The sequence below is a fragment of the Trichogramma pretiosum genome, unplaced genomic scaffold, assembly GCF_000599845.2.
Source record: "Trichogramma pretiosum strain Unisexual culture from Peru unplaced genomic scaffold, Tpre_2.0 scaffold44, whole genome shotgun sequence".
NCBI classification, from domain to species: Eukaryota; Metazoa; Arthropoda; class Insecta; order Hymenoptera; family Trichogrammatidae; genus Trichogramma; species Trichogramma pretiosum.
In genome coordinates, this window is record NW_019641632.1 from 677,524 (window position 1) to 696,772 (window position 19,249).

The window sequence follows — 19,249 nt, forward strand, 5'->3', positions numbered from 1 at the left end:
TGCACTTTGCCTGCTCTGTACGCGTGCGTGTACGTTTTTGCATAATGCAGCGAGCGAGCAAACTCTTTTACGACGCTTATACCGTATAGAAAAAAAAAGTCTTTGACTTTACTTTCGGGCGAGCGCGCCCGTTTATGAGTCTTTGTTTTTTTTATAAATTCAACTGGCCCGGTCTGCAAGTTTTTTGTTCTTTCACGCGTGACGATTAAAAGTTTTCTATATAAGATACTTGCGAATACGTGGAGGAGAGTTTCGCGTGCTCGAAATTTAGGAAATAAGATTGAACTGGCAAGGTCAATGCGGTTCATTGGGGTGGATTTTTCTAATTAACGTTTTATCTCGCACGATCGTCGCCTCTGTGCAAAATGAGAGCGTAAAACATTTAAACATTTTTATTAAAATATATACTAATTCATATTTTGTAGTTAATTTAGCAAAAAAAAAGTAGAAATTCCATCATAATTAATGTAAGCCTTCACCGCTAGATGGCGAGTACGATTATCTGTAAATCTGCAAGTGACAAAGTCAAAATAATTGTATATAAGTCCATATCAAATACGGTTTTCCAACGATGATGTTGGAAATTCCAATGGAAAACCAATTTTAACCAATGGAACTTATTAATTATTATCATAAAGTATACCATGGAAATAATTTTTATTGGATTATTTATTCAAAACTGTTGAATCCATAATCTTGAAGCATAGTTTACACGCGATGCGGGAATATTTGAATTGGAATAGTTCGATTGCATGTAATGCACGAGTTAATTGATGTTGAATTTACGGAAAAAATGACAGAGTAAAAGTGATGAGGTTTAGAGAAATATGAAGAATTGACGATCGTTAAATACGCAATCATGTAATAAGCATTTTGAATTTAAATTCGCAATTATCTATGTTTGTTCGTTTGACCACGAGCAGTTGCATCTACGCAACTTGTCACAACCGCGAGCAAACGTGACAACGTAATCGTTTTATTTATTTTCTATCTCTCATTTCTCACATCGCGTGGGTGTCTATCTTTTCGCGTAATATCTATCGGAAAAGTGTCGAATGGCCTGCCAAATGCAGTCGATCCTTCGGACATTCATTGTTTCGTATATAAGAGAAAAGAATCGCGTCTGGCCAAGCCCGCGACTCCCTTCATAAATCCCATTAACGTTTATTTCCCCTGCATCTCCACTCGATCTATATACATCGCTTATATATCGCGCGCGGGGTACTTGTGATGAAATAACCGTCATAAATTTTCTCAGGCCTGCTTCACGGAAAAGTCCTCTATGGTAAAATAAACCGCGTCATTTGTCAATGCAGATCGAGCTCGAGAGAGAGAGAGCCCAACAAGCATTATATACGTACGTTTCGCCCTGCACCTATTTTAACAATCGAGCTTCCAAGTTCGAGCGCAACAAAGAGAGAGAGAGGGATAACAGATGAAGAAGGGGCTCTCTCTCTCGTTCTCTTTGCTCGTCGCTCATACATATATAGAGAATCCAATAAATTTCGGCGGTGCAGTAGGCGCGCGCGCTGACGAAGGGAGTTCTCTACGCGAACAGCAGCAGCAGTATATAATGTAAGGGTGCGCTGCGGTGCGCTCAGCTCATGCTTCGTGGGCAACTCGATCAGGAGTAAAGAGAGCGAGGGAGAGAGGAGCCCACAAAAAGTTCCGGTGCCTGAGTTCCGCTCTAGACGACGCGGGCGACTCCTCTACGTACGACGTCGTTTTCGACTCTCTTGCCTTAAAACACGAGCCACTCTTTGCTGCTGCTTCGGAGTTTCAAGTTGCTCGGCCGTAAAAATACCTACCTTTTTTTTCTCTCTCTCTTTTTATTTTGAGGCGTGTTTACGAGTCATGCGCGCGCCCACCCGCTTTTGTTACGGAATTATATATATTTTTTTTATCGTGAAAATTCATAAAGGCAAATTTTCAGCGAGCTTCCGTTCGCGTGACTCTTTCGCCTGGCCGAAATTTCACCTATAGCTACACGAAACTCGACTCGATTTTTGCGGATTTACAAGCGAATTTCCGCCGTACGCTTTTGTGTGTATCGAGCTAGCCGCGCGACAGAGCTTTTCGCCGGTGTGCGAATTCGATTATACGTTCGCTGCCACGGTACACGCACCCCCACAATAATGGAACAATTCGAGTTTCATCTTGGTTAGGGTAAGAGATAAAAAAAAATCCTAGTTACATAGAGGTTTTTTGTCCTCCTCGAACCAGGTCAGCACGAGAATGATGCCGAGTGGTGGACATTTTTCTCCCTGCTCGAATCTTTTATCCTTGTATCACGCCTCATTGGACGCGATTTTATGTCTTGCTTCGCTCGCGCGCGGAACGAGGAAAAAAGAGAAAGAATAATGATATCTAGCGTCGCGCGTACGTTAGCTCCACTTATAGTACGTGCTTAGCGCATTTTTCTTATGCACGCATGTAATACTCGAATAAAAAATGAGCTGGTATGCCACGGCATCTGCGGAGAATAACTCTTCGGACGAATATGCGAAAGAAGCGGCTTAAGGACGATGCGCGTAAGTCCTTAGCTTACTTTTTTTTGGCATCCGCTTTCACTATATTTACGATGAGAAGAATTTACATGTCACATGAGTAAGGGATATCGAGAAGAAAAAATTACGTATAGGATATTTTATGATCACGGAAATCATTGCTGATACTTTATCGGCAACTATTAAATTGTTTTATTATAATAATTTACGAAGCTATCACTGTGGTGCGCGTCAATTTTCATTCTCTCGGTCATTATGTATGACACGTTTAATGGCTGGCAATAATTATCCATTAGTATAACTCATTTCTAAATTTCATTCTTACCGTTGCGAATTACCTTCGTGCCGCGAATGAATGAAATGCAAATAGGTACAAGGTTTTCTACTTTGTTAACTGAATTTCTTTTCTTTGTGTAGGTGTGACATGTTCAAAATGCTTTTCTCACTGCGTTCGCGCATTAATGCGTTAATTTTTAGAGTTCATAATTCATAGAACAAAAATAGAAACTTGCATTTTTTAAAAGATCACGGAGTAGAAAAAAAATATTCACGATATTCTATAAAAATTATGAATTTATAGTTTTTTGAAATAATAATCCGAGATATTCGTTTTTACAATATACACAAAAGCACGAATGAATAGAAATGTTAAAAACACACTCCGCAGAGAAAAGAATAAGTTTACAATAAAAAAAGGTACACGATTCATACATTTATTTGTAAAGAGGGCAAAATTGTTTTTTGACATGATTAATATTACCACGTATTATGATTTCGTTCGACTATTCAGGCGTGTAGTTTGATACTCGTATGTAAACAAAACAATTTCAAACAATCTGGAAATTTTCAATTAGTCGAGTACGTTAGAGTCAACTTCCTTAGTCAATAGTAGTGTTACCCTAACTTCCATGAAAGTCAACTGTCTTTGATACTTTTATTTGTTGAACACAAATGGGTTCTTTTTGAAAAATATCAATCGAGTATACAATTTTTTTGGTACTTTTAAAAAAAGTATCAGTCAGAAAATTACGTATGCCTAAATCGATAAAGTTAAAACTGCTACATTCTTTTAATCAATTACGTGTGGTAATTGTCCAAAGAAGTTTAAAATAATGGCGTCTATCGGTGAACATTGCTCGGCACTTGATAGTGATTCAGTTCACAAAAACCACGAAGGTTACGTGTGTGGCTTGTGCCAACAAGAGTTTACATCAGAACAGAACTTGAATGTTCATCACGAAATTGTTCACGAAGGACGAAAAGACTACGTATGCGATGTGTGTCAAAAAACGTTTTCAACAAATCAGAACTTAACAGTTCATCGCAGAACTGTTCACGAAGGACGAAAAGACTACGAATGTGCCGTGTGTCAAAAAATATTTTCACAAAAAATCCATTTGATGGAACACCAAAAATCAGTTCACGAAGGACGAAAAGACTTTGTATGCGACGTGTGTCAAAAAGCATTTACAACAAAACATTCCTTAAAAATTCATCGCAGAACTATTCATGAAGGACGAAGAGACTTTGTATGCGATGAGTGTCAACAAAAATTTAAACAACAGGGACACTTAGAGAAACACAAAAAATTAGTTCACGAAGGAAGAAAAGACCACATTTGCGACGTTTGTCAAAAAGCATTTGGAACTAAAAAAAATTTGACAGACCATAAAGAAGGAGCCCACGGAAGCCAAAAAGGTTTCGAGTGCTGCACATGCCACAAAGTATTTAAATGGAAAAAAAATTTATTACGGCACATGAGAGTACATGATGAACCCAAAAAACAAGAATCCGACAACTCAAATTCGTCATTGAACATTCAAGACAATACAATACAGAAATTATACACAATCAATAGAAATAAAGCGATGAGGAAATGCAACGAATGTCATGAAACATTTGATCAAAGACGTCAATTGATGATGCACATTTTTAATGTTCATCGAGCAAACAACTCGAAACGTACTGAAAAAGATACCTAAAAAAGGCGAAAAATGTGCCATCAAACAACATACACTAATTCAATTTTATATAATTTAATTCAATTTTACATGGAATAAAGAACTTATTGAAATGAAAAATATATTATGTAAAATGGATTTATACCTATAAAGTACCGCTTAGAGATATCAACAGCAAAATTGATACAATTTGAGTTTTTACTTAAAATTATTTCATCACAATTTTTTTTATAAAAATCCATTGATTTCTTTTTTTTTCAAAGCTCTTCGCATAAGTAAGAAAAAAATATGGAGCTGGAGTCTTTCGGTCATCGCTGCCATGAACAATTTTTCGTCATTTATCTACAAAATCATCATCGTCCAAAGTGCCAATTGTGAAGGAAACAAAAAAAGCCCAAACGATCGCAAGCATCATCGCTGTATCGTACGTTCTATTCCCCCCTACGAATTTTTCATCGCACTATACGCCTTTGCCCGACACGACGGATTATTATCATTTCGTCGAGCATTATACGCGTCTCGAAACGATCATTTCCCCCCTCGTGCGCATGGCAAGACGAGGACGTTTATATGTAAAGTGTATACGTATGTAGTCTTGCAAGCTGTACTCGCATCTGCGCCTTTTTGTCGATAAAACTTCTGGCGTGGATCTTTCTCACACTCACGCGCGCATGCTCACCGTTGCAATTAACTTTTGTGCATCTAGCGTCGCGTTCCATTAACCTCGCGTCAATCGCTCGCGAACTACTCGATAAATATACGGCGAGATTCATTCACGAAGCGTCGATTAAAACATATCGCATCGATCGCGCATCCGAAAAGAGCGATATGTATACGTGCAGGGCGGCCCCTTTGTGAAAGAAAAAATCCAATAAAACCACAAATCTCCGTGACCCGTAAAGATACCGCAACAAACGCGCCGTTGCTTTGCCACTGTCGTCCCTCGAGTCCAAAAAGCATACGAAGTTATACATTATACGTCCATATAGCTAATCCAACATCAAACGGACGTGTATAATATCGAGCATGTGCTCGGCGTGTGTATATACACATTTTACGCGTACGTGTCGAGCGTCAGCTGTGGGATGTTCACCGATCCCTTCTACCACACTTAACTGCTGCTACTGCTCTCGACGTCTCGGCGCGCCCTGCATCGAATTGCACAAAAATATCTCGTACAACTTTTTTACTTTGCTTCTTAATTAGCGTCTTGTGAATTGCAGCTCTCCAAGACTACTTTTCCAATTCCAGACTCGTACGTTGACTCGTACGGAGACTTGGAGAAAAAAAAATGCGATCGTAACCCATTGTCAGGTTACTCCTATACTAGTGCTATTGCCGAGGGTAGGTGTGCGGGGGTGTGTACGCGTATGCGGCAAAAAGCGGACTACTAATCGATACGTACCCCGGTGTAGTAGTAGTAGTAGCGCAAGTCGGATTAAAATCAAACGTCGTTTCGAGTATACATCCAAGTTGAGCTCGTTCGACCTCCACCTCCACAGCATAATGCAAAAGTTTTCGAGACGTATAATGTTCCATCTTGTGAAGTATCCATTTTGCATCCAAGGCCAATTAAAGTGTACGTGAAGCTTCGTGTGTCATTGCGTTGTCGACAATATTCACGTGGGGATGCTGAAAGTTGAAAAAATATCTCTCTATGCCGAGCGTAAAAATGTAATTGATCCATTAGTCATTCTCGATGTATAATAGTTCGTCATTAAAGTATTTTATTGAAAGCTCGCGTAATAAATCGCCGAACTAAAACTGGCAATTTCCATAAAGTGCTTCTATGTGCTCTAAATCCATGTATATAGCTATATATACGCAGGATCGTAAAACCATCCGTCCTAAAAAGCTCGAAAGCATATTCTTTTGTTTTTGACTCGCGCGCGCGCCAAAAAATGCAGCGTACGGCATTGTTTCTGGATGATATAATTGATAGTGAATCTGTACAGAAACTTCCTAAAGGAAGATACATTGCACGTATGTACTTGATAAATCGTGATTCGAAATTATCCTACTTCGAGATATATAGAACATCGAATCGTGTCCGCGCTCACATATATATAATACACTTCGTACGCGTTGATCCCTCGACACATCGATCGCGAACGTCCATACACACGATGAACGAGAAAATAGTATATATACAAGAGTTAATTAATTTATTAACGTGGCAAACTCGTCTAACGTCGAGCTTTTCGTGCGGCAAACTGTTTTGGAAAATTAATATATACACGCACGCATGAAACAAGGTCAACGCGAGCAGAAGTTTTTGACGCTCAGCGTTCCGAGGCGAGGGAGAAAGATAAGTATACGGAGACGTAAATTTTCCATTTTACAATCCGTCATCTTCGATTCGTTGACGTTGCGCGAGCGAAACTTTTCTTTCGCGAGGGATGGCGTGGAATGGCTTTGAATAAATTTGCATAAGTCGCTGGATTAGATCGCACGCGGGCTTTGGTCGGCATATATACGCACATTCTTCTCGGGGGATAATCGTTTCGACCCATCTGTTTTCTTTTCTACACGTACCCAAGAGAAAGGAAACAAATGCAATTAACTATTGTTTCAGTCCCGTTTCTTTTTCTTCATTTTTTTTCTTTTCCACGTACGTACGAGCTAACCGAGTTTGTCGTACGGAATATATAATCAAAAATAAAAAAAAAAGAGCTGAGCTGGCACGCGGTGCACGACAGCACGATATGCACCGGGCGCTCGAGGTATCATAAAAATGATCGTCGCGTGCGCTTCATTAGATTTTTTTCTAGCTCGACGTCGCCTCACGACTCGCGGTGCGCTCGGTTGATTAAATTTATCCATTTTGCTGTAAAACTTCTTACGCATACGTTATAAAGCAACGAGCTCGCGCGGGAATGCGCCTACACAGTAACTGCGCCAGCGTATACGTATCGCGCTCCTTATGTATAAAATAAATTCGTCGCAAAGTATTATAGCTCGTTGAGCTCGAAGATCTTTGGGATCCTCGTGTTTACTGAGGAGCTGGGTGAGACTTTTGGCTTCCCGGCACTATGTATACAATAAAAAGTATTTATAAAAAATGTTCAAATAGTGCATAATAAAATTTACTGTGTTCTGCACTAATTGGTTTTCTACGACTCTAATTATGTAATTTTTTATCATAATTACCCAGTAATAATTATTATGTATTAATTTGGAGCTCGACATGATTAAAATTATCATGTATTATGATTTCGTTCGACTATTCAGGCGTATAGTTTGATGTTCGTATGTAAACAAAACAATTTCAACCAATCTGATAATTTTCAATTAGCCAAGTACGTTCGAGTCAACTTCCTTGGTCAGTAGTAGTGTTACCCTAACTTCCATGAAAGTCAACTGTCTTTGATACTTTTATTTGTTGAACACAAATGGGTTGTTTTTAAAAATATCAATCGAGTATACAATTTTTTTGGTACTTTTAAAAAAAGTCCCAGTCAGAAAATTACGTATACCTAAATCGATAAAGTTAAAACTGCTACATTCTTTTAATCAATTACGTGTGGTAATTGTCCAAAGAAGTTAAAAATAATGGCGTCTATCGGTGAACATTGCTCGGCACTTGATCGTGATTCAGTTCACAAAAATCACGAAGGTTATCGCAAAACAGTTCACAATGAAGAAAAAAACTACGTGTGCGACATGTGTCCAGAAACATTTTCACATAATAGCAGTTTGTCGAGGCACAAAAAAACAGTTCACGATGGACGAAGAGACTGCGTATGCGACATGTGTCCAGAAACGTTTTCACGGAATATCAGTTTAGCGAGGCACCAAAAATCAGTTCACGAAGGACGAAAAGACTTTGTATGCGACGTGTGTCAAAAAGCATTTACAACAAAACGGCACTTAACAATTCATCGCAGAACTATTCATGAAGGACGAAGAGACTTTGTATGCGATGAGTGTCAACAAAAATTTAAACAACAGGGACACTTAGAGAAACACAAAAAATTAGTTCACGAAGGAAGAAGAGACCACATTTGCGACGTTTGTGAAAAAGCATTTGGAACTAAACAATATTTGACAGATCATAAAGAAGGAGTCCACGGAAGCCAAAAAGGTTTTGAGTGCTACACATGCCACAAAGTATTTAAATGGAAAAGAAGTTTATTAAAGCACATGATAGTACATGATGAACCCAAAAAACAAGAATTCGACAACTCAAATTCGTTATTCAATATTCAAATCACTACGAATCAGACTATACACACAATCAATAGAAATAAAGCGATGAGGAAATGCAACGAATGCCATGAAACATTTGATCAAAGACGTCAATTGATGAGTCACATTTTTAATGTTCATCGAGCAAACAACTTAAAACGTACTTAAAAAGATACCTAAAAAAGGCGAAAAATGTGCCATCAAACAACATACACTAATTCAATTTTATATAATTTGATTCAATTTTACATGGAATAAAGAACTTATTGAAATTAAAAATATATCATGTAAAATTGATTTATACCTATAACGTACCGCTTAGAGATATCAACAGCAAAATTGGTGCAATTTCAGATTTTACTCAAAATTATTTCATCACAATTTTTTTTATAAAAATCCATTGATTTCTGTTTTGTCAAAGCTCTTCGCAGAGATATCAACAGCAAAATTGATACAATTTCAGTTTTTACTTGAAATTATTTAACCAAAATTTTTTTTCATCGTAATCCATTGGTTTTTGTCCTGTCAAAGCTCTTTGCATTAAAGTAAGAAAATATATGAAGCTGGAGTCTTTCGGTCATCGCTGCCATAATATATAGGCGGGTTGTGATACACACATATGAGCGAAGCGCAAACTGCTCCGAAGCAACAGCCTGTAGTAGTACAATGCACATAAGCAGGTGATCGCTACATAGGATGAGCACACCTAGGACTGCACACTGCAGGGCATCGAGCTCTCGACATAGGAATCAACACGCAATTCCGAAACACGCGAACGAAAGCTCGCGCCTTCGCGCACGATATGTATAACGACGTTTATATAGAGCACAGACTATATTGATATTTATGCAGGGATCGCGTGACTAGGCCTTGTATACGAACGTCACACGGCCGTTGTCGATCATTCGAGTTTCGTGCGTATAAATATTGTAACGGGGTGAGATGGTCGTGTCGCGTGCCTCAATAACAGCGCACAACGTATCGGCGTGCACGCGCGAAGATCGCCAGAAGGATAATGCGTATGAATTATTGCTGATGGGCCGAGTAAGACGACGACGACACAACGCGTATACATTATAATATTGCGACGACGAGCCTTTGACGCGCTTACGCAAGAACGAAATTCTGCCAGGCGCGCGCGCGGAGAAGGGTCGAATCCGAGAGTACCTCGGCGTATGTGCTATACGCCACCCCCTCGATTCAGCAAGTAGCTCGAGCTGGAGAAACTCCGAGCGTGGCAGGCAGATACACGGAGAAAAAAATATAATAAATATTGTTAGAATTCACAGTAAAAATTACTATAATATCTAGTAAAGAGGTGACATCGACACATTTTAGTAATTTTTACTATTTAATGTAGGAAAAATTTATTCTTTTGAATTTTATCAAAATTTCCCATTTATTACAGTAATTTTTATATTATGAGTAGTAATGTTTCTTGTTTGAATAGTAACTTTTCTTATACAGATTAATAATAATTGATGTAAACTGTATTAAATTTTCCGTGGGTAAATGAAATTTAGAATAAAAATTTTTTTTCATTAATCAATTGATTTGATCTCATTGGAGGTTTGAAGGCGTATTTTTCGAATGACAATTTTGGAAAGTTTATTATTTTCGGGACTAGTCGTATCAAACTCTAACCGCACGCTCGCTGTATTTTAATCCTACCTAATCTAAATAACCTAATACTACTACTAAACGCACGCTCATATAGTATAACATGTTAGTAAGCTTGATCATTGCGTTTTCATCTTCTATATATAGTAAGCTGGTTCAAATTTTAGCCACTTGCGGGTATGCGAAGCGACATCTAGCCATGATATTGGAAGTTCATTCACACAAGAAAAGTTACTGTACGCATAGCAAATTTTGCTATACAAGGTGTACTTTTTCGTGCTTGTACAGCAACATTTGCTAAGATCATATTATTTAGTATTATGTTTCTTAACATATAATATGTAACTATAAAATAAAATTTACTACAGTGAAATTTTTACTATACACTATAGCAATTATTGTACCGAGTTTTATTAGAATATTTAATACCTTTAAGAATATTTGTTTTAATATTATCAAAATTCCTGATAATAGATCGATGTCACCTCATTACTTTTTAGAATAGTAATTTTTACTGTGAATCCTAACAATATTTGTTGTATTATTTTCTCCGTGTAGTACCTATATTATACTGTGTATGGCGGGGCGCGCGCCAGCGCACTTACCCCTTGAATTAGAATCGTAGCGGCGCGTAACGTTTATATTATATTGCATGCGACTGCCTTATAAAACAACGCGTGAAAAAGAGTCAGCTCTCCCACAAAACACATACTCTGTGTATTATATGTGTATGTGCAGAGGCGGCCGAGTCTTGCGTGTAATGGGCTTGCTCATTTTTTTCTCGCTTCGTACGTTTTATGCACGTCTCTCTGTGTTTCTCGCTTTGTTGTACAAGTTACGCTCGCGCGAATGCATAAAAGGGACTAGTAGTAGTTGCTGATGGATTAGAGCTGCGTGCGCAAACATATATATATATGATTTTGTGTATTGTTGTTGCGCTCGAGCCCAGCTATAGCTTTATAAGCGCGTGAAATGATCGAGCTTGCGAGCAAAATCGCCTCGCGTTATTCATATTATTACTCGCGCGCGAGTTAAAAAAGCAACGGCCGCTCGTGACCTCGCGATGCATTTTTACACTTTTGCCGCCCGTTGTTTGATATACGTGTCCGTGTATATATACGGGGATTAATGCGATATGCATGCGCTGTATATCCAGAAGCAGTGTGATGTGCTGCTCGCCCGAACGGCCAGCTGAAATATGCATGGAAATCTGTGTATATTTTTCGCGCTGCCCTGGTTGTTGCCACAGACACACACTCGTGCAGCACACGAGGCGGCGTTATTTATCATTCTATAGGTCGAAGAATCATCCCATCATGTATTGATAGATGATCCGAGAGCGTTGCGGAGCACAGGAGATGGAGCGCACAGCTGCACGCATCACGGAAACAAATGCGGCTCGTATACGAAATTGCGGTTTTCCTCCGCAGCGCGAGGACTCGTATAATGTATGGATGGATGGAGCACGCGGCAGAGAACAGGTGAAGCATGTATACATGTATACGCAGCAGCGATTCGAGCGAGAGAAACTATATTTCTCCCTGTTGGATGCAAAAAAAAAACAAAAAAATGAAAACACGGACGACACTTTGACGTCGGACTCGAATTCCGATATTCGAATGTTATATATATACTTCATACTTCGGAATTCGTTAATCTAACTTTCGGTGTGCAGTATATATATAACTCCGAGTCCGTATATATACCATGCAGTTATATGCCCGTTGCCGTGTGCGCACAGGAAATCTTTTTAACGTTGGTGCTATCGACTGGCATGTTGCAGCAGCGCACGTCGAAAATCGACTCGACGTAGCACAGCAGCAGCTAGAATAAACTTCGTTGCTCGATGAACTAGACTCGAAGGTACGCGTTACACGTATATAACTGTGTGTGGCACAGCTGAATTCCTATAAATTCAAGGTGTATACTGTGCTCTTGGATTCCGACTCGTCCCCCGGAAGCTTTTCGCGAAAAATTCTCTCTATCTCGAGTAGCCAGGCGCAGCTCGAGCAAAAGTTGCATCAGCTACAGCAAACGTCTATCCGTCTCTCCCGGTCTGGGTGTACGGTTATACAAGGTTCGCTACTTTGCTTGATCTTCTTCGCAACAAAAAGTTAAAGCCCGTCGTCGCCAGCCACGCGTTCCCCCCCGTCGTCGTCGTCGTGGCCTGAATGCGCCGAGCTTCGCAAGTGTCGAGTGTACTATACATAACATCCTGCGAGCGAGCTTGAAAGAGAACGAGAGAGAGACAGAGTGAGAAAGGAGTCGACATGGCCAATACATCGCAGCGTGTCGCGAGAAGACTTTTGCTCTGCTCTGTTCTGCAGCTAGCAGCTATAACAGCACAGCGTCGTTTTGTCGAAAGAGCGAAAGGAGACGAGCGAGGGAGGCATCTCTCTGTACCGCTCATGCTGCAGCATCAAGAAAAGGGAGCCCCGAAGTAGTCTGCTGCAGGGCACACGAACACAGACGCAGCAGCAGCAGCAGACGCGTACCGCGGCGGGGGTGAAACGAATGCGAGAGTGGATTTACATGATAGGGGGAGAGAGTGAGAGAGAGAAGGGAAGATCAACGCTAAACTAAAACCCCCCATATCGACTCGACGCTATATACGCTGCTGCTGCTGTTGCTGCAGCCAAGAGCTGAGAGATGAGGGTGAGAGACGTATTAGAATCCAAAGCTGCTTTCTGTCTTCTGCTATACCATTACATGCTGTGTAATACTGTTGCTAGTGCCGCTTACACACGTTCTCTTTAAATCACCGATGGTTCTTTTTTTTTCAAATTTCTCCGCGTGCACTGCATCGTGCATGCGCCGGCTCATGCCTCACATAATACACCCACACACATCGAAAGACGTACCACTGTACACATCGTTCGGATTTAAATTCGCAGCGGCTGTTTGGATTTGAAATGGGATCCGTGCGCGTATATGAGGCTTTTCTTTTCATGCGTGTACATAAATTGCGCGAGCATATACCTCGCTGGCTCTGATCCTTTTGTTTATTACACGAGATTAAGCAAATTCCGAGATTATAAGCTCGTTTTCCTGTGTATATATACGCTACATGCGTGCATATGTGTATGTACAGCTCTCGCTTTTTTAATTAAAATTTCGAGTTACGTTTGTATCGATTAATATTTAGCGCCGAGCCGATGAGCAAGAGGGGGGGCCACAAAATGTTGCCAAACCCTGCCCCCGTCCATTCGCCACCACCGACACCCCCGCATCGTTTCTACGTACGATGACTTTCGACGATGCCGTTCACGTGTAAATCAGACAAAAATCGCTGCTGTATATATACACGCACGAGCTCGACGAATCATCGCCAATCACTCCTCGTCGAGTGCGTCGTCGAGCGCGAAATAATATCGACTCATCAACGCGCGCTCAAAATTCTGCTTCGTGTATTCCGTAAATGTATGTAGATAGATAGAATATTATCCATCGGAATGATTATTAATACAATTCACGCGTTGGCAGCTGTATAGCTCGTGCCGCTTCTCGGTACATATACCTGCGCTCCGTGGTAAATATGTATATAAACCCCACAGTAGACATATAGCCAGAAGGCAATCTCGCGCTGTAGCTGCGAAATCTAGGGCGCTATGGCCTAATGTCTTTTCGATTGTGTTTCGCACGCGCAGCACCCCCTCTGATGATTACTACATGTACGAACGGCTACACACGTTGGGCACGTACACGACGATGATTTTTGGCTATTCGAAAAATCGTCGAGCTGCTTCTATTCGAATATATAATCCGTATCCAACACAATGTCCGAAAATTGTAATACGTTTGTTTCCACGCTTGGCTATCGGCGACGACAGCAGCAGCAGTTACGCTCTAGGCTCGTGTGCAGTTGCCATCGTATAATAGTGATACATTATAACGCGTGTTATCCACGCGCGTCTGCATTCACGAGTTCGCCTACATATATGTACGTTATATTCGCACGCAAAATGGCGATGATAAGTTAATTAACTTGATTATAATACGGGGCGTATAAATATAACGCACGCAGCTTGCACCGGAGCCGCCGCTGCGTGAAGCCTCGCGTGTAAATGGCTCGCGGAGCTGCAGCTAAAGCCGGTTGCCTAATATCGCAAAGCACACGCGTGGTATTATGTATACGTAGTAGCTCGACTCGTATTAATACGTGCATGTATCTAGACTATAGTGAGCACAGAGGCCTTTAAACGCGCGTAAACACGTTTTAACTCTTATTCAACATTTTGTGTGTGTGTGTGTCACGCGTGCATCCTGGTGTGGATAATTTTATCCTTTGGCAAGCTGAGTTATAAACGTATATAAAACGCTCGACTTGCGCCCTGCGTACAATAAAGACACGGTTTGCTAAGCTCGCCGAGCTAGCCCGAATAATGTTCAAATTGTTCAAACCGAAATTGAAACATTTTAGCTTACATTCCCGATTCCTCCGTATATAAAAAAGTTACAATTTGAGGTCTTCCACTCGTTTTCCAGCTCGAGCCAATCGTGCATTCATACTATCGGCGCGTATCCTCTCGCATAAACAAGCAGAGAGAGAGAGAGAGAGGAGAACGCCACCCTCGCGCGGCACTTCACGCACGTATACATGCATACGTAAGCTTACATAATTCAAATGTATACGCGTGGCCTCGAAATGTAAACACGCGAGAGCTTCTCCGCGCGTCGTCGACGCGATATAGGCGCGCGTATGAATTTATGAATGAGGAGGCGCGCCCCCCACACGCCTATATTGCCTCTTTTATACAGTCGAACACTTGAATCGAACATGCCCCCCAGCTTGCGTGTTTATACGCAGAATTATTGGATGAGCTTCGAGAGTTCGTTATCCTGTTTTTTTTTTTATTTTATCGAAGTGAAAAAAATTTCTTTAGGCTCATTGACTATGACTATTATGGGGTTATAACTCGTACAAACTGAGCGCGAGAGATGGGGTACACAGTTTGTCGAGTCAGCGATCCGTTAAAACAGCAATTAATTAGACGTAATAAATCATTTTAAAATTTTAATTCATTCGTGAACGTATAGTAGCTCAAGTTCAATAAAAGTCCGAGCTGTGTACGCATCTTCAATGACTAAATAATGTTTACGAGTAAAGCGTCGTAACATCTTAAAATCATTCGGAGTACGTTCATTGTAATTACTCGTTGCAATGCGAGAAGTTCAACAGAAGTTCCACCGCTAGATGGCACCATCAAATCCGCAAGTGAAAAGTAAATCACCAGAAGATAACATAATCACAATGGTCCTTCAATAAAATTGCCTATTAGGCTCCTTTTTTTCCCCTTTTTCACAGAAAAAAGCAGGGTAACTGTTTTAAAATTATATACTTGCTTGCATGATCGAGTCGCGCAAGTATACTCGGGTTCGCGCAAGTGCCACCTGTTTTCAATTGCATCACAAGTGCTTGTATCATAAACCGCGCCTCGCGTGCGTATGCGTATAAAATGTATAACGCGCCGAATAATTTCTCCCATTACCCCCGAGGAAAAATTTAAATCCCCGCGCGCTCCGACGCGTATACGAGCTTTTCCTCTCGCGCTCTCTTCTGTATACTCCAACTCGGGCGTATAATTTTCAATGCAACGGCTTATTAAACGTTAAATTCACGAGTTGTATAGATAAGTGCCAGGAATATCGATCTACGTATAAAATACGTGCTATAATATACGCGCGTTTGTATAATAGGCGATCTAATCTATCTGTTTAGGAGCCCAGGGGGTCGCAATTCACGAGCGCGCCCGCGCGGCTAAATACCGAGAGGCTAAATCGCTGCGAACTAACTAGTGATAAAGCGACGATAATGACCGCGTCCCGTTATACTGTATATTGTGTACACGAGACGCATACAGGTGCAAATTTCGTAGCCGCATCCACAGCCGCATTCGGTGGCGCGCAGTCAGTCGAGGTCTTAAACTCCAATATGTACGTGTACACGGTAGTGCCATTCGTCTGCGGTCGAGGAACAAAATGTTCCAAGCTTATGTATACGTTATATATATAATTTTGCTTCCATCCGTATACGTACACGATGTAGGCGTGTTTGCATCAAAGCTTTATCTCGTAGGTAGCTGCTTTGTCTGTACAGCGGTATAATATACCGCGATGAAGACGGAGGCTTCGCAGGGGGGCAAGCGATGCATTTTCGCAACATCAAAGACACGTATTGGCGAAGCTCGATACACAAATATAACGTCCACACGTGCTAATACCGGTATATCAAAGAGAGCTACTATATATATATCATGTGTGGACTTTCATATCGAAAAGCTTTGCGCTCGAGTAAGAGCGAGCTTGATTGCAGTGATTGCTGCAAAGTCTTGGTATGCATTCGTGCGTTTGCGTTTCAGTGATATATTTCGCTAGCGTATACTGCAACGTCAATCGTTGATGAGTAATCGGCTTCGAATAAATGTATGGCAGTATCGAGACTTTGATTGACGGACTCGTAATTTACCTCGATCATGTCGAGAACGATATGCACGCGGATTGTATATCGAATTGTAAACAAGACATCGTAATCTTTGCGCAATTTTGACAGATATTTAAATTTTTTAGCTTTTGTGTATGATCGATGTCTGCCAGAAATAAAAGACCAGAAGACCTTGATGTAACGGGCAGAAGGCGTAAACAGAAACCAGTCGTGAACAATACACGCGTAAAAAAATATATCATACGCTGCCGTACAGGCGCGAGAAATAAAACTCGATAACTTTGAAATCGCATCCGACTGCTGCGGTCGCTTTATATGTACAGTATAGCCTGGAGTTCGAACCACTTGATTGCAACAAGTCAATTTCTTACATAAAATAGCGGCGAAACTTTTTTAATCCAAGTTACGTCGACCGTTCGGTGTGCATTATCGTCTCCCTTTGCCGGGGCTGGCGATATATCCGCGTTACATTATGAATATGGCCCGATAGAAAATATTACTTCGACACTTTTGGACTTTTGAACGAAGCGAAAAGGAAAACGATGCGGCTTTGCGTCGCTTCGATGTATGCAGCGATCGATGGGATTACGTCATAGATGCGGTTTTAATTGGAAACAAAATAATGTATTGAAAGCTAAAGAGCAGCCACGAGCTCATACTCTCAATTTTATTTCTTTTTGAAGACGAAAGACCTGGCGGTGCTCTAGTTTATTCGACTGCAATGACCATTGACAATATACATTGGCTCGCTTCGACTTGTTTGATAACTTTTAACTGAATTTCCGAGTACCATTTCGATATCTTTAAAAATCCAATGCTTCAATGACTGAGAAGGAATAAATAAATAGTTCTCTTTCCCGATTCGAGTTATATTGAAACTCTAAGAGTAAGCCGACAGATCGATTCTGACCAATAATACATTTCCACTAGTTGGAACAAAAATAGCAGTTGAAAGGGAAAAAAATTGATAAATAGTTACAAAAAATATTAGTGAAATTTTGCGGACATGCTCGATATAAAAAAAACCACACGGACATTCTTATCTTTTAAAAGTAATAACTAATTTATAATCAATTTTCTTGGTCGCTATGAAAACTCATTCAAGTTTAAACCAAAATAATAATCGTAGTAATTTGCATAAATTTCAATGAGAGATAATTCATTTTCATCATCTATACATTGATTAAAAGAAACTTGAAGTTAACAGAGCTTCAATGTAAAAACATTGATGAAAATTAAAGATATCTCCGATACAAATTATTTAAGATAAACTGACTTATTTCTTATTTTTTAAGTTAATGGGATTAAAAATACTTAAAATTACACCGATAGTTAGAGTCTAGTTTAACCGCTAGGTGGCGGAAACCATTTCGTGTATTTCTGCAAGTGGTAAATTGAATGTAACTGCACAAGTAAGAGTATGCACTACAGTATTCGTCGTTTGGTTATTGTCTAAATCTTGTTGATAATCTTTAACAAAGTAGAACAATTATTTATACGTTCAATAAGCACTTGTCCAAGCGACACTTTCGTCTTAATTGTCATTTCGATGTAACTCTATGTAAAATTAATTCTTGCGACCGAGGCAATTTTTTCCTTAATTTTGCCTCTACAACGAGTTTGAAACGAGAGATCCGTCGCCGAATCAGCGATTCTTCCTGCGTACGCATTTTTCGTCCCTTCGTAATTCACGACTTCCTCTCTTGCACGCTTTTCACCTTCGTCATAATCTAAAGTACCAGCGTACACATACATACATATACTCGTGAAGCCGACACATGGCCTTTTTCTTTCAACTTCTTCTTTTAAACTCTAATACGAGTGTACAGTGTGCAGTTTGCAGCGAGCTGCTACCTTGTGGGACCCACTATACTTTTCTCACAAGTGTACTACTACTACTACTACTGCTGCTGCTAGTGCTGCAGCTATATGCGCTTTTGAGAGAAACTTTCTCTATGCGCGCGGCCACGTTACACGCGTATACATATAACTATATATCGTGCGACACGCACGAAGCAGCAGCAGCAGCAACGCGCAAAACTTCACTTCGCTCAAGTTTTAACTTGAAAACTCTTGGGTTAGCAATCAGGCAAGTATTGAAGATGTTTGGAATGGCTCTTAATTCGTCGCCGCGGAATTATTTGACCATCTTCTCAATTGGCAGCTGCGCAATGAAAATTTATATACGTAAAGTCACGATTCGCTCGTACAATGCATATTTTATATAATTAAGCTGATATATGTATATAACGCGCAATTGGCCCGGAAGCTTACCAAACACTCGGATAATTATTTTTCGTTAAATATCTCATACGTACAACGTATGTTTCAATTATACAAATGAACCTCGACAAGATAAATGACCTCGATATACCAGTCGGTCTCGCCTCGCCGTCAGTCTGCTGAGTGCGTGTGCGTGTGTGCCTATACATTTAACGATGAGTGCCCCGTGGCAAATCGGATGCAATTATTATGAGCCCCGAAAAGCTCGTGCCGCTATACACTATACTCCTGCGTGCCGAATCTCAAAG

The 19,249-nt window shown here is 40.4% G+C and overlaps 2 protein-coding genes across 5 annotated transcripts in view; both read left to right on the forward strand.

The window, feature by feature from the left end:
• Nucleotides 1-19,249, forward strand: part of LOC106660176 (sn1-specific diacylglycerol lipase alpha) — a 76,884-nt gene that overhangs the window by 26,856 nt on the left and 30,779 nt on the right. The gene's annotated exons all lie outside the window — the stretch shown is intronic.
• LOC106660179 (gastrula zinc finger protein XlCGF7.1-like) lies at nt 3,382-8,935 on the forward strand. The gene is made up of 2 exons (XM_014383054.2): nt 3,382-3,921; nt 8,269-8,935. Exons 1-2 carry the CDS (start codon nt 3,620-3,622, stop codon nt 8,822-8,824), a joined length of 858 nt encoding a protein of 285 aa, XP_014238540.2. The 5' UTR covers nt 3,382-3,619; the 3' UTR covers nt 8,825-8,935.